The sequence below is a fragment of the Rattus rattus genome, chromosome 7 (genome assembly GCF_011064425.1).
Source record: "Rattus rattus isolate New Zealand chromosome 7, Rrattus_CSIRO_v1, whole genome shotgun sequence".
NCBI classification, from domain to species: Eukaryota; Metazoa; Chordata; class Mammalia; order Rodentia; family Muridae; genus Rattus; species Rattus rattus.
Window position 1 is genome coordinate 83,412,193 of NC_046160.1, and position 12,635 is coordinate 83,424,827.

At 45.5% G+C, this 12,635-nt stretch overlaps 1 protein-coding gene across 1 annotated transcript in view; it reads right to left on the reverse strand.

Annotated features, from left to right (window-relative positions):
- The window catches only part of Cdkl1 (cyclin dependent kinase like 1), a 45,154-nt gene that overhangs the window by 1,419 nt on the left and 31,100 nt on the right, over positions 1 to 12,635 (reverse strand). Inside the window, exons 4-8 of the mRNA XM_032907868.1 lie at positions 10,138 to 10,228; positions 9,388 to 9,588; positions 7,218 to 7,300; positions 3,806 to 3,862; positions 1,129 to 1,284 (exon numbers count right to left, since the gene is read on the reverse strand). Coding sequence (XP_032763759.1) covers positions 1,129 to 1,284; positions 3,806 to 3,862; positions 7,218 to 7,300; positions 9,388 to 9,588; positions 10,138 to 10,228 — 588 coding nt within the window. The remainder of the gene's footprint in view (positions 1 to 1,128; positions 1,285 to 3,805; positions 3,863 to 7,217; positions 7,301 to 9,387; positions 9,589 to 10,137; positions 10,229 to 12,635) is intronic.

The following is a 12,635-nucleotide window of genomic DNA, read 5'->3' on the forward strand; positions in this document are numbered from 1 at the left end:
CCTGGACCACCCATACACCATCCAGGTGTTTATTTGAGGAAGTTGGGGCTAGAGAGGAAAGATTAACTCTGGCAGTTTGAATGAGGATGACCCTCATAGGCTCATAGATTTTGAATGCTTGTTTTCTAGTTGGTAGAACTGTTTGGGAAGGGTGAAGAGGTGTGACTTTGTTGGAGCAGGTATGTCACTGGGGGTGGGCTTTACTGTCTCAGAAACACAAGCCAGTTTCTCTCTCTGCTTCCTGTGGATAAAACGTAAGCTCTCAGCTACTGCTCCACACCCTGCCTGCCTGCCTGCCTGCCTGCCTGCCTGCCTGCCTGCCTGCCTGCCTGCAGGCAGTACTCCCAACCATGATGGTTATGTACTCATCTCTGAAACTAAACAAGCCCCAGATTAAATGCTTTCTTTTGTAAATGGTCTTAGTCATTGCATCTCTTCAAAGTGACAGAGGAGTAACTAAGACACAAAGGCAGGATAAATCGAAGCTTAAGTTTCTGCATGAATCCAAAAGTGATCAAGAACAGCCAACCCATCTTAGCTATGGTTCAACTAGAGTCTAGATTATTATTGCCATTTAGGGCTGTGTAACCACTACACCAGTCAGGACTCTTCACTGATCCAAGTACGCAGTGGGATCCTGTTCTGTGGTTAAAGGGGCCATCCTGCAGGCCCTTGTCACTGTGTTTGTCTTCACCAGCCCTGACGATGCAGAAAGGAAACAGTTCCATTTGGGGAGAAACCTTCAGCGCTAACACTGGGGGTAACATGACAAAGGTCTACTTTGGATTAATCTTATTTCGTTCTCCAATGTATGAGAAACATGATCAGCTGAACACACATGGTGTACTAGCCTGCAGCCTGAGTTCATGTACTTCAGACATCTTGGCTCCTGTGTAGCATCAAGAAGCATGGTAAGGACAACTTTAGGTAGGACTCGGGAGAGCCTTAAGCAAATGTCTCTGAGGCCCTGGTTGATAATTCAGATGACCTGTCTCCTGTTTCTGGACTGAGGATTCTGGGACTATAAGCCACAGTTGTCACTAAACCCAGGTCCCAGCTCAGTACCAGGTAACAGGTACGAGATCATTTGAAACTGTAAGCTTGCATGTTACGGTAAGGCAGTTTTACCCCAGTCAAGTGCTTTCTACTCTGCCTCAGGGTCTTCCTTGTTGGTTTGTCATGTGGTCTTGCCAATTCCCCAACTTCTCGAATGCTGTCAAAATACGGATGCTGCAACAGCTGTTCACATGTCAGCCTCTCAGCAGGGTCCATGTGGAGGCATCCCTGAAAGCACAGAAAATCCATTTACACCTTTGAAGTTGCCATAGCATACATTTTACTTCTTTGAAAGACTGAGCACTTTCATTTATTTTTAATTTTTTTCTGAAGTGTTTAAAATTTCTGTGCACGAGTATTCTGCCTGCATGTATGGAAGCACACTACACGCATGCCTGGTGCTCACAGAGGTCAGAAGAAGGCATTGGATCCCCTGGAACTGGAGTTAGAGATGGTTGTGAGTCATGTGGGTGCTGGAAACCCAACCCCAGTCCTCTACAAAAACAAGTGCTCCTAAATGCTGAGCTCTCCAGCACTGATTTCCACCATTTTTAATTGATATATATGAAAGTATACAAGTTTATGGGGTGCAGTGTGATAATTAGATACACGCATACAAATGTATAAAGGCCAAGAAAATTAGCTTTCTTTCCCTTAAACATTTACCATTTCTCCATTATGAGTCTTAAGTCTTCTCTGGTTCATAAAACATGCAATAAATTATTGCAAGTCATATTCACACGAGAACATATCCCTGTCTGTGCATTAGCATCTTTTGTACAACATCTGCATCCTCTGTCTCCCTAGCCTCTGAAAACCACCATTCTACTCTCCACATGTATGAAATCCACCTGTTTTAGCTTGTGCATGTGTGACAAATGGGTTCTCTGTAAAACACTAAACACTCTCGGAAACGGAAGGGGTAAATATTAGAAGCGAGTTTCCTAGTGTTTTTGGGGCGTTCGGTGGCCTGCCAATGGGGGAATATATATTTCCGGAGTTCAGCTCAGTGGCCAATGGGAATAATTCACTTAGCTATTTTTGTTCTTTTACTCTGAAGTCAGACTCTTAGGGGGAAGAAATAAAGTTTATGACGTCATCAGTCTGCACCAGTCTGGTTCTCCCCTTCCTTTTCTAGGGTCTGCCAGCTGTTTTTTTTTTTTTTTTTTTTATTAACTTGAATATTTCTTATATACATTTGAGTGTTATTCCCTTTCCCGGTTTCAGGCAAACATCCTCCCCCCCCCTTCCTTATGGGTGTTCCCTCCCCACCCCTCCCCCATTGCCGCCTCCCCCAACAATCTAGTTCACTGGGGTTCAGTCTTAGCAGGACCCAGGGCTTCCCCCCCTTCCACTGGTGCTCTTACTAGGATATTCATTGCTACCTATGAGGTCAGAGTCCAGGGTCAGTCCATGTATAGTCTTTTAGGTAGTGGCTTAGTCCCTGGAAGCTCTGGTTGCTTGGCATTGTTGTACATATGGGGTCTCGAGCCCCTTCAAGCTCTTCCAGTTCTTTCTCTGATTCCTTCAACGGGGTCCTATTCTCAGTTCAGTGGTTTGCTGCTGGCATTCGCCTCTGTATTTGCTGTATTCTGGCTGTGTCTCTCAGGAGCGATCTACATCTGTCTCCTGTCGGTCTGCACTACTTTGCTTCATCCATCTTGTCTAATTGGGTGGCTGTATATGTATGGGCCACATGTGGGGCAGGCTCTGAATGGGTGTTCCTTCTGTCTGTGTTTTAATCTTGGCCTCTCTCTTCCCTGCCAAGGGTATTCTTGTTCCCCTTTTAAAGAAGGAGTGAAGCATTCACATTTTGATCATCCGTCTTGAGTTTCATTTGTTCTAGGCAACTAGGGTAATTCAAGCATTTGGGCTAATAGCCACTTATCAATGAGTGCAGTCTGGTTCTCCCCTTCCTTTTCTAGGGTCTGCCAGCTGTTTGATAGCCATGGAAACAGTGTGTGCATTACAAGCGCATATGGACATGCGGAAAGACAAAAAACTGTCTCAATTTTGTATTTGTTCCTTAACAATTCCTGCACTTACGTAATATCAGACTACTTTCTGAAATACTGGGAAATTGACTATACATTGCAAATTGGTGCTGTACCACATCTTATATGACCTGTGTTTCTAGAAATATATATGTAAACCAACTTTTAAAGTGTACACAGTAGTTGCTCATTTAAATTTTTTATTTATTTGTATTTTATATGTATGATGCCTGCGTGCATGTATATCTGTGCACCATATCTGCAGTGCCCACAGAAGACAGTGAAGAACACCAGAACCTCTGGAACTACAGTTGTGAGCTGCCATGTGGGTGCTAGGAGTTGAACCCCAGTCTTCTGGAATAGCCATCAGAGCTCTTAACCACTGAGCTATCTCTCAATACTGGAAGTTGGTTATTTAAAACATCCTATAGCTATGAATGTTTTTTTGAAGGAAAGGATTTTTTTTTTTCAGAGCTGAGGACTGAACCCAGGGCCTTGTGCTTGCTAAGCAAGCGCTCTACCACTGAGCTAAATCCCCAACCCCAGGATTTTTTTTTTTTTTTTTGTAAAAACATCTCCTTAAAATTTCCATTTTGTATAAACTTAGAATTCCAACAGAATGTTACTTTTTATTTAAAGTGAAGAGCAAATAAAGGTATATAGCTTTTCAAAAGAAGGATTTTAAAGAAACATTTCATCAGTTGACATCTGACATCTGTGCGCCTCCTGGTCCTTTGAAAGCCCCAGGGTTTTACCTTTAAGAAGCCCAGAGCAGAGTAGGAGATGTTTGGAAACTTCAACTCAAGTGTTTCCTGTCGAAAAGAAAAGGGGCTTTTAGTGACAGCACACATTCTAATTAAAGTTCCCTCACACTAAATTTCTGTTGAGTAGACGTACCTTCCTGGGATCTTCCTTGCCTCCTCTGCCCTTTTCCACCATGCCCCCCACCAGTTATAACCCCCTTGTGACTGTTCATAAACTTCTCTCTCCGCCTCCAAAATGCCTTTCCAGTTTTATTTCCTGATCGCTCACTTCCCTTCCTGAGGAAGGCAGCATTATAAACCAGTAAATACTGATGGAGAAGAGCAAAACAAAAGCAGCAGTGACAATAGACAGGTGCCTCAGTATGAGAGTGAGTGTGTGTGTGTGTGTGTGTGTGTGTGTGTTTGAGTGTGTGTGTGCACGTGCGAGTGCATATGCACCCACACGAGTTTTTGGTTTTCTTGTGTTGCTTTTTCCCTTAGTTTGTATAAAATGCCTTTCCTGACAATAACTTTTGGCACTGAACAGCATTATCAATAACTTTAGGCAGTAATTATTAATTATTAATCTATTGACATTTGCATAAAGGGAGTGTCAAAATACATTTTATCCCTACCCAGATACACACACACACACACTTGTTGGATTTCTGAAAGAAACACTGTTGTCGCCTCCCACACGCAGATCTGTTTTTCTGATCAGCCCATAGTTTAAAGCGCTTCCCCAGAAGGCTCTTGTCAATCTGCCTAGATGAAGATACGGGTCGTGCCAACCAAGTGATGGGAGCGGAAATGGGAGGAAAGCTGTGAACGAATGGGCAAAGTTAAGGAGCCATCGCACTGAGAAAGCTGACTGAAGATGAACGCTGAACAGAGTCAGTGACCGTGGCGCGTTATGAGTGAGAGTGGTGAAGTGTGAGCTGAGGGCCGAGCAATCGGCCAGGCTCATCTAACACTGGGGGTGGGGGTGAGGTGGGAGGAGTGGGGTTGCACTCCGGAGCGGTTCTCCTAGACAGGGAGCCAAGCTCCACATAAACTCCCGATTGCGCATGTGCTAATGAGCAGGAATCCTAACGCACCTTTGCCTTAGCTTTTGCCACCACGACTGAAAAGCTCTTTTTATCTAATGTAGGCACTGCCATGGGTTGCCTTGGCTAATGTCAGCTCTCCTACCTCAGGAACAATGCCTGCCCTTGGCTGTAAGACACCGGACCCCTCCTGCCTGCTGAACCAGTTCCCCAGCAGGCCTTGCTGGGTGGGAGAGGGCACAGATGTTCAACCAGCACAGCCATGTGCTGCTGCTTCCTGTGTTTCTGTCCACAGGAAATTCCGTGTAGGACAACCCCTGGGAACCAGGAGACTCTCTTCATGGTCACAGAGCAAGCTGCTGCTTATACCTTGGCCAGGAAATTGCTAAGGGCTATTTGGTGCATAGCTGGGGATGTCCAGGTCACAAGGGAGCTGTAGGTCACTTCCCATAAACCAGGTGCTGTTCTTGCCTCTCCATCCCAGTGTGACCTACTTTCCCTAAAGCTGGCAATACTCTAGGGAAATGGGAGCTTTGTTGCTGGGACAAAGACAGCAATGCAACTCAGGAGGCCACAGGAACTCCCATCCGGAAATCAATGCGTTAGCTCCCATCTTGAAAGTATTTTCTCAGACAGTAGCAACCTGACCTCACAAACCTTAACTATGCCCTAAAATTCTATTGGTGCCCTTTTCCTTGCAGTGCTAGAAGTCCACCAGGGCCTGCTGAGTAAGTACTCTACCACTGAACTACACGGCCTGCTAAGTCATGAGAGACTTTTTTACTGCATTATAGACTCATTAGAAGACATTTCAGAAATGTAAGAAAAATGAGGAATGAAAAGAGTCCCCAAATCTCACTATAAAGAGATAATCACTGTAAACTGGACATAGTAGTGCACACCTGTGACCCCAGTACTTGAGAGGCAGGAGAATCAGGAGTTTAAGGGCAGTCTAGACTATCTCAAAAATAGCAGGAAACAAAAAGAAAGATATCCTTAACTATTTATTTAACAAAAGCAAAGAGGTTTGCATAAGGTGTGGCATATGCCTGTAATCTCAGCCCTCAGGATCATAGGTTGGAGAATCAAAAGTTCAAAGTTAGGACTAGAGAGGTGGCCGAACTGGTAAATTCTGGCTGCTTTTCCAGAGGACCAGAGTGTAATTCTCAGCACCCACATGCTGCCTTAGGACTATCTGTAACTCCAGGGGATCCAGCTACCTCTTCTGCCCTCCACGGATACCTGGCATACAAGCGGGGTGCAGACATATATGCAGACAAAAGCACTCATATTCATAAATGAATAAAATATTTAAAAGTTCAAAGCCAACCTGGGCTGTAAGCTGAGACCTTATCTCAAGGGAAAAAGAAAGTTAAAATTTTGCATGATTTCCCAGAGGTTCCCATCTTTTTTATATTTATATATATTTTATTAAATACTAATTTGAATTGTTAAATTGTACTATTTACTACTATTAAAAAGTATATTTACAGTATAAACAGTATAAAATATTAAAATCATACTTTTTCATTCGACAACCTGTTGTAGACTTTTCAGATAGATGAATATGGATCTAATTATGTTTATTAGCCCCAGGACAGCCACTGCACAGATGTACTTCAACTTAACCTCCTCCTGAATCCTAAAGGCAATAATGTAAATTTACAGCCCCATTTCCTTGTCTAATGGTTTCACTGGGATACGGTATTCCAAGTGGGTTGGGAGATGAGCATTTAGATTCTCTTGGTCCTTTATAAAGGAGGGTCTCCCCACACTAACCATACAGAAGGAGGGGCAGCAGAAAGGGGTCCTGGTGGCTCTGCTCCCTATTCTGGAGGGCGAGTTAACAGGAGAATAGAGACTTTGGGCAATGCTGGGGGAAGGAGTTGCTTCCAACCCGGTGAGTCAATGTTTAGACTTGAAAGCTGATTGGCGATGAGCGATCTGCGTTCAGTTGACAAGGATTAAAGACTGGTGTGACCAGGGCAGTCCTGCTTTCCTGTCCCACAGGCTGGCTAACCTCTGTTCCCAGGGCCTCCTAAGTGTGAATTGAGGCCAGGCTCTCACTCACCAGCTTGTTCCAATTTTCTTCATCACTCGTAAGCTCATAAGCAGGACTTTCGATGCAGACTGAGCCGTGGGCCCCAGGTGAACTACCGAAGCCCTAGCTAGCCTGATCTAAAGAGCCGTCCCCGGGCTGGAGAAATGGCTCAGTGGTTAAGAGCACTGACTGCTCTGACTGCTCTTCCAGAGGTCCTGAGTTCAAATCCCAGCAACCACATGGTGGCTCACAACCATCTGTAATGGTGACAGTGTACTCATATAAATAAAATTTAAAAAAAAAAAGAAAAGAGCCGCCCCCAAACTGAGTTACTCACCATGTCTTCAGGGTCTGGAATTTTCACCCCACTGAAGTACTGATTCATGCTAAACACTTGCTGGTGCCTGGGAATGAGGTCCCCTTCGGACAAGAAGAGACAGAAGTGAATGGGGTTGCTAAGGAGACATGGGGCTGTGCTTTCCCTCCACAGCCTGGTGGAGCTGTGCTTCAGGCTGCTAAGGTTGGAGCTTTCTTCTCCTGTCAGGAAAAGCATCCACACAGCACAGCCTACACTGAGCTCTTCAGGGACAGGGCCCTGTGTCGGGAACAGAAATAGAGAGTTCAAGAGTCTTGCCCTCTGAAGCTTCCACTGCATTTGAAGACTGTAAACCCAAGATGCTAAAAGGAAGGTTCTCTGTCCATGAGGAATCCATTTCCAAATTGGAATCATCTTTTCCTGTTTTGCCAGTTGCTGATCTAGTAGAAACGTTGTGGTCTAAGGTTTAGAAGTCCCTGTAGTGTGACTCTGAAGCAAAGCTTCTAGGTTCCTGTCAAATGGAGCGCATTCAGTGGCAACCAAGTGAGCTGACGGTGGCTTCATGTAAAGTCCTAGGAATGTTACTGTGAAAGTCTTGTTCAGAAAACTGGGTGAGGTGCTTCTCTGGGGCACAGACAGCCACTTTTTAGGGCAGGGGCCTACAGCCAGGAGCCTGTGGTGCTACCACTGAAGTGGCTGCAGCCCCTGACTAAAGTGTCTGAGTTGCCAGTGCTACTCAGTTCAGAACTTTACCCCTCACTCAAGTCCAAAACCTTGCTCTAGTTTGGATAGGCAAGAAAGGAAAAAAAAAAAAAACAAAACAAACAAAAAACAAACAAACAAAAAACCCAGCCTCTACAGTGTTGGTTCCTATGTACGAAAACACTGTAAGGAAGCCCCTTAGCCCCTAGCTTTAATAATGAACTACAGATACACGCACAGTGGAGATATATATATATATATATATATATATATATATGCCTTCAGGCCTGCAGTGGCGGGAGAGTGCCCTAAAGCCACTGGAAGGAACAGCCACAGAAGGCTAAGTGACTTTGCATGAGCTCCAATGTACAAGACATTGGTGGAAATGATAAAAATGGGAAAAGCCACCAGGCGGTGGTGGCACACGCCTTTGATCTGCACTCAGGAAGCAGAGGCAGACAGAACTCTTGAGTTCAAGGTCAGCCTGGTCTACAGAAGGAGTTCCAGGACAGCCAGAGCTACACAGGGAACCACCTGTCTCAACAAACAAATGGAAACACAGCCTCACCCTCAGGTGGCCTTTAGTACTTTGGGACGACAAAGCTGATAATACGAGAGTTTGTGGGGCAGAGAACGTCTGCTTTAGATTGGGTTCCTTAGCAGGGTAGAATGGAACTCCTGGGCTTTGGAAGGAAACCACTGGTTATGGATCTCTTTAACTGTACCCCCTTTCTGTCCTTGCCATTCCTCTTAGTTGTAGAGGAAAAGGCGGGCATGGCAAACAAGACTTTCTTCTCCACACTTAGAAGGCTGAGGATCTTCCTCTACTGTAGTCTGAATAATCCAAAACTTGTCAGGCCGGCTGCAGGGAGGACGTCTGAATGAATCACCTCAATCTAATACAGGCTTGGCATCCCTAATTACAAATTCTGAGACTGAGCGCCAACGTGCTTCTACAAGTAGGAGATGCCACACTCGACCCCATGTGTCACCGTCAAACGTAGGCACGCTAAAACGGTCATATAAATGGCCTTCAGGATGTGTGAATGAAGTGCATTGAATCATAGCTGAATTTTGTGCTTAGGCTTGGGTCCCTTCCCTGAGATACGGCTTTTAACCTCCAATGTCACAAACACGCTAGTCCCAAGCCTTCTGGATGAGGGAGGTTCAGCACGTCACTGAAATTGGCCAGAAGAGCAGTCTGTGGCCAGCGAAGTCCTTGCAGCATTTCTGTTGCCAAGATTAACACATTTAGAAGTTAAGAGGATCTGACCTAAGCTCAAGAGATAAGTCTACATATCCTGGACAATTAGTAAATTCTCAGTAATCATTAATTATTGTCATTTAAACAAACCTTAGACACTTTTAATAGAGCCATTTCAGCGAGGCTAAAAATAAAAAAATTGCTGTTTCCTCGAGGAGTCTGGGAAGCAGGGGAGGTGAGGAAAACTTAGCTGGTTCTCTAAAAGTCAGGACAGAAACCACTTACCCAGGGTTTTCCTTATCAGATAGAGCTGGTCCACATCGGATTTTCCTGGCCACAGAGGCACACCGGACAGCAACTCAGCAAACACACACCCAATTGCCCAGACATCTACTGGGGGGCCATACTGTGTGTCTCCCACTAGCAGCTCAGGTGAGCGGTACCACCTGGTGGCCACGTAGTCAGTGTAGTAGTCACCGGGTCCAGCTGGCCAGTGAGGAAACATGCAAGACAGAATGGCGGAGACCTGGAATCAACACTGAGCAGGAAACACCTAAGAAACGAAGCTTTTCAGGGTCACAGTTCTCAATGCTAGCTGCTGTTGAAATTACTTGGCTATAGAGTGTTTTAAATTACGGATGCTTGGGCCTTGTCCCAGTCCAATTAATCCGAACACTTGGAGAGGGCCCAAGGCTACCCTCATAGTTTTTAAAAGTTCCTTGGGTGTTAATCTACAGTCAAGATTAAAAGCCATTCATCTAAAGTATTACTTCTGGTAAATATTGTTTTGGTAGCGGGGAGAAGTCAGGAGATTAGCATGCTTTATAATAACTTCTGTTGTACAATTTTCAGATAGCATACATTGTGTGTTTACATATATTTTAAATTATATTCCATTACAACATTTTGCAAGAGCAGTAATTTATAACAAAGTTATCTCTGAGGCAGAATACGAGCACCAGCTCTCTGTAGTATTTAGACCAGCTAGCACAGCAAGAGAGTTTCTTTTACACTGAAGGAACCATCGGTACTCACTGAGAAGCCGTGCAAACCCAAAGTCACAGAGCTTAATGACTGAGTGTTTGGTGATGAGAATGTTTTCCGGCTTCACATCTCTGTGTATGCACTGGTTAGAAAACAAGCAAACAGGGAACAAAATGTCATGAAGGAGCAACCCTAATATCCACCATGAGTAAAGGGCTGGAATATTTAGCAAATATTGGATACGTCATTTTAACCTGCCATTGACCTGTTGGATAACAAGACAGCAGACTAAAATAAACTAGTTCCATAACTACAGACAGAATCATTTCAAATTCTTGAATGGCCCCAAAGACCAAGAAGTGTGATAGGAAAAATGAGTCAAGAGCCAGACTCAGGAAATAAAAACATGTAAGACACCTAATTACTTTTGAATTTCAGATAAACGACTTTTTTTTCAGTACTGGAGATCAATCCACAACCTTATCCATTCAATCTGCCTCTGACCTACACCTCCAGCCCTACTAATAATGTCAGTATATCTCCTACTGTCTACATTAGAAAAAGGAACTTCATATTTAACTAGGAGTCACCCCTAACCTGCGGGCTGTCGGTGAAGGGGAGGGGAAGAGAGGCTTTGAGGCTGCAGCCTGTGGCAGGAACAACAGATTGGAGCAGAAGCTGGGTTCACTGGAAGGCGGCCTGCTTGGTAAACAGGACAAGCCCTGGGCCTGCTGAGATAAGCTGGGGAAGAGAGGGCGGGAAGCTTGCGCTCTTGCCAAAAGATCTTCCAGCGCTGACATTTGTCCTGACAAGATAAACAAGAGCTGGCTGCAGCCTCACCCTCGCTAGATGTCAGCTCTGTCCCACTGCACAGCGAGCTCCTGCATCCGGACTCACCAACTGGTATCAAGCTGCATTCTTTAACAGGGGGAAGCCACTACCAAGAGGACTGCTCGAGAACTTTCACAGGACTTTCTTATTAAATGACAATGTCTTTGACAAGTAACTCTCCTTTTTTTGTTCCGCCCTCCCCCATAAATATATCTCTTAGGTCAACAACTTTTAGTTAACAATTACATTAAAAATTGAGTTGGGACAAAATATTACTCTGGGTTCCTCGTGACCCCTCCCTTCTCCCAAGGGTTTTCCTCTCTGCTGGGAAATGCTGGGTCTTTCTGCCGCCCAATCGACTGTTGGCCTGAAGCCCGCAACCCTTGAGGTTATCCTTGACTCTAGAATCCGGAAAGAGGACAGAGGTTCTTCGTGGGCGCAGCAGCTCCCACTCCAAGGGACTTTTAGGGTGAGAGGGCAACATTAGTGTTTCCCACCAGCATTTTTATTCTGGAAAAACTGGAGGCGGGGGTGGATACATTACCTTACAGCCTACCTATCTGGTTCTCGGTGATCGATGGCTCTTGGGGCTGAAGTCTTTCCCCAGTTATTTTACATTTTGCTATAAATAGGTCCTTCCATGAATATCATGATGACATATGGGCAGATGGACTCAGAAACAAGAATGTGCTCTCCCCCCCACTCCTTTGTTTGGGAATTCTATCCGAGCTTCTGCGTCCTCCCCATCAGCGCCCCCCACCCCCACCCCCGACCAAGCACGTGGAGCCCAGCAGAGTCTGCGCTCTCCAGAGAGCTGTGGTATGCACTCGCTGTATTTATCTTCACTTCCCTCAGATCTTTCCCCACCAGGGCTGGCTGGAGAGCTTTCTCATTCCTTCTGCCCCCTTCTCTCCCCCTCCTTCTGTACCCTCCACCCCCACCATCCCTCCTGCCACCCCTATGCTGTAACTGGTTATTTGGGAAAATGCTAATCACCAAACAAAGCTCTTCCTGCTGTAAAATGGCGCTGTCTGTTTTCAGTGTGGGGAATCAAACCCAAGGCCTCATCGAGCTGGGTCAGAGGACTAACCATGGAGCGCCACTCCAGCTTGACAAAGATTCTAGGCGTCAGTTAATGGAAGCCAAAATAACGACTGTTCTCTTGTTTTTCCCTTGTAAGCACTTCAGAAAATCTTACTTGGGCAAACTCAGAGGGGATTTAACCCCTCAGGCCTGGGTGACCGGCCGGTGAGATGACAGATAGCTGGAATCCAACTACTCTTGGCGAGAATGAAAACTCTAAAATTCCCATAGGGAATTTTGAGTGGTTTTAGTGGTTGGAATCTGTTCCCCTCCCCCTTTCTTTTTTTTTTCTTATATTGATTAATTAATTGGTTGGCTGGTTGATTGATTGCAGTACTGGAGATCAAACCCAAGGCCTCATTCATTCTGGGCAAGCACTGGACCACACAACTGTGCTCCAGCCCAGGAAGCTGGCGTCCATGTGTAGGAAGTGGGCAGCTCTGTGTGGGCTGAGAGGAGGAGAGCAGATTTTTCAGCATCCGTGAAGCCATGTCACATGGGCAGCCTCTCACTGCGGCTCCCCCCAGCTCAGCTGTGGCAAGGAGGCCCAGGGTCATCTCACACTGCAATCTCACCAGAGCAGACACTAATACTTAGAGCCTAGGACTCCACCCATTGTAACTGCAGCGGGCATC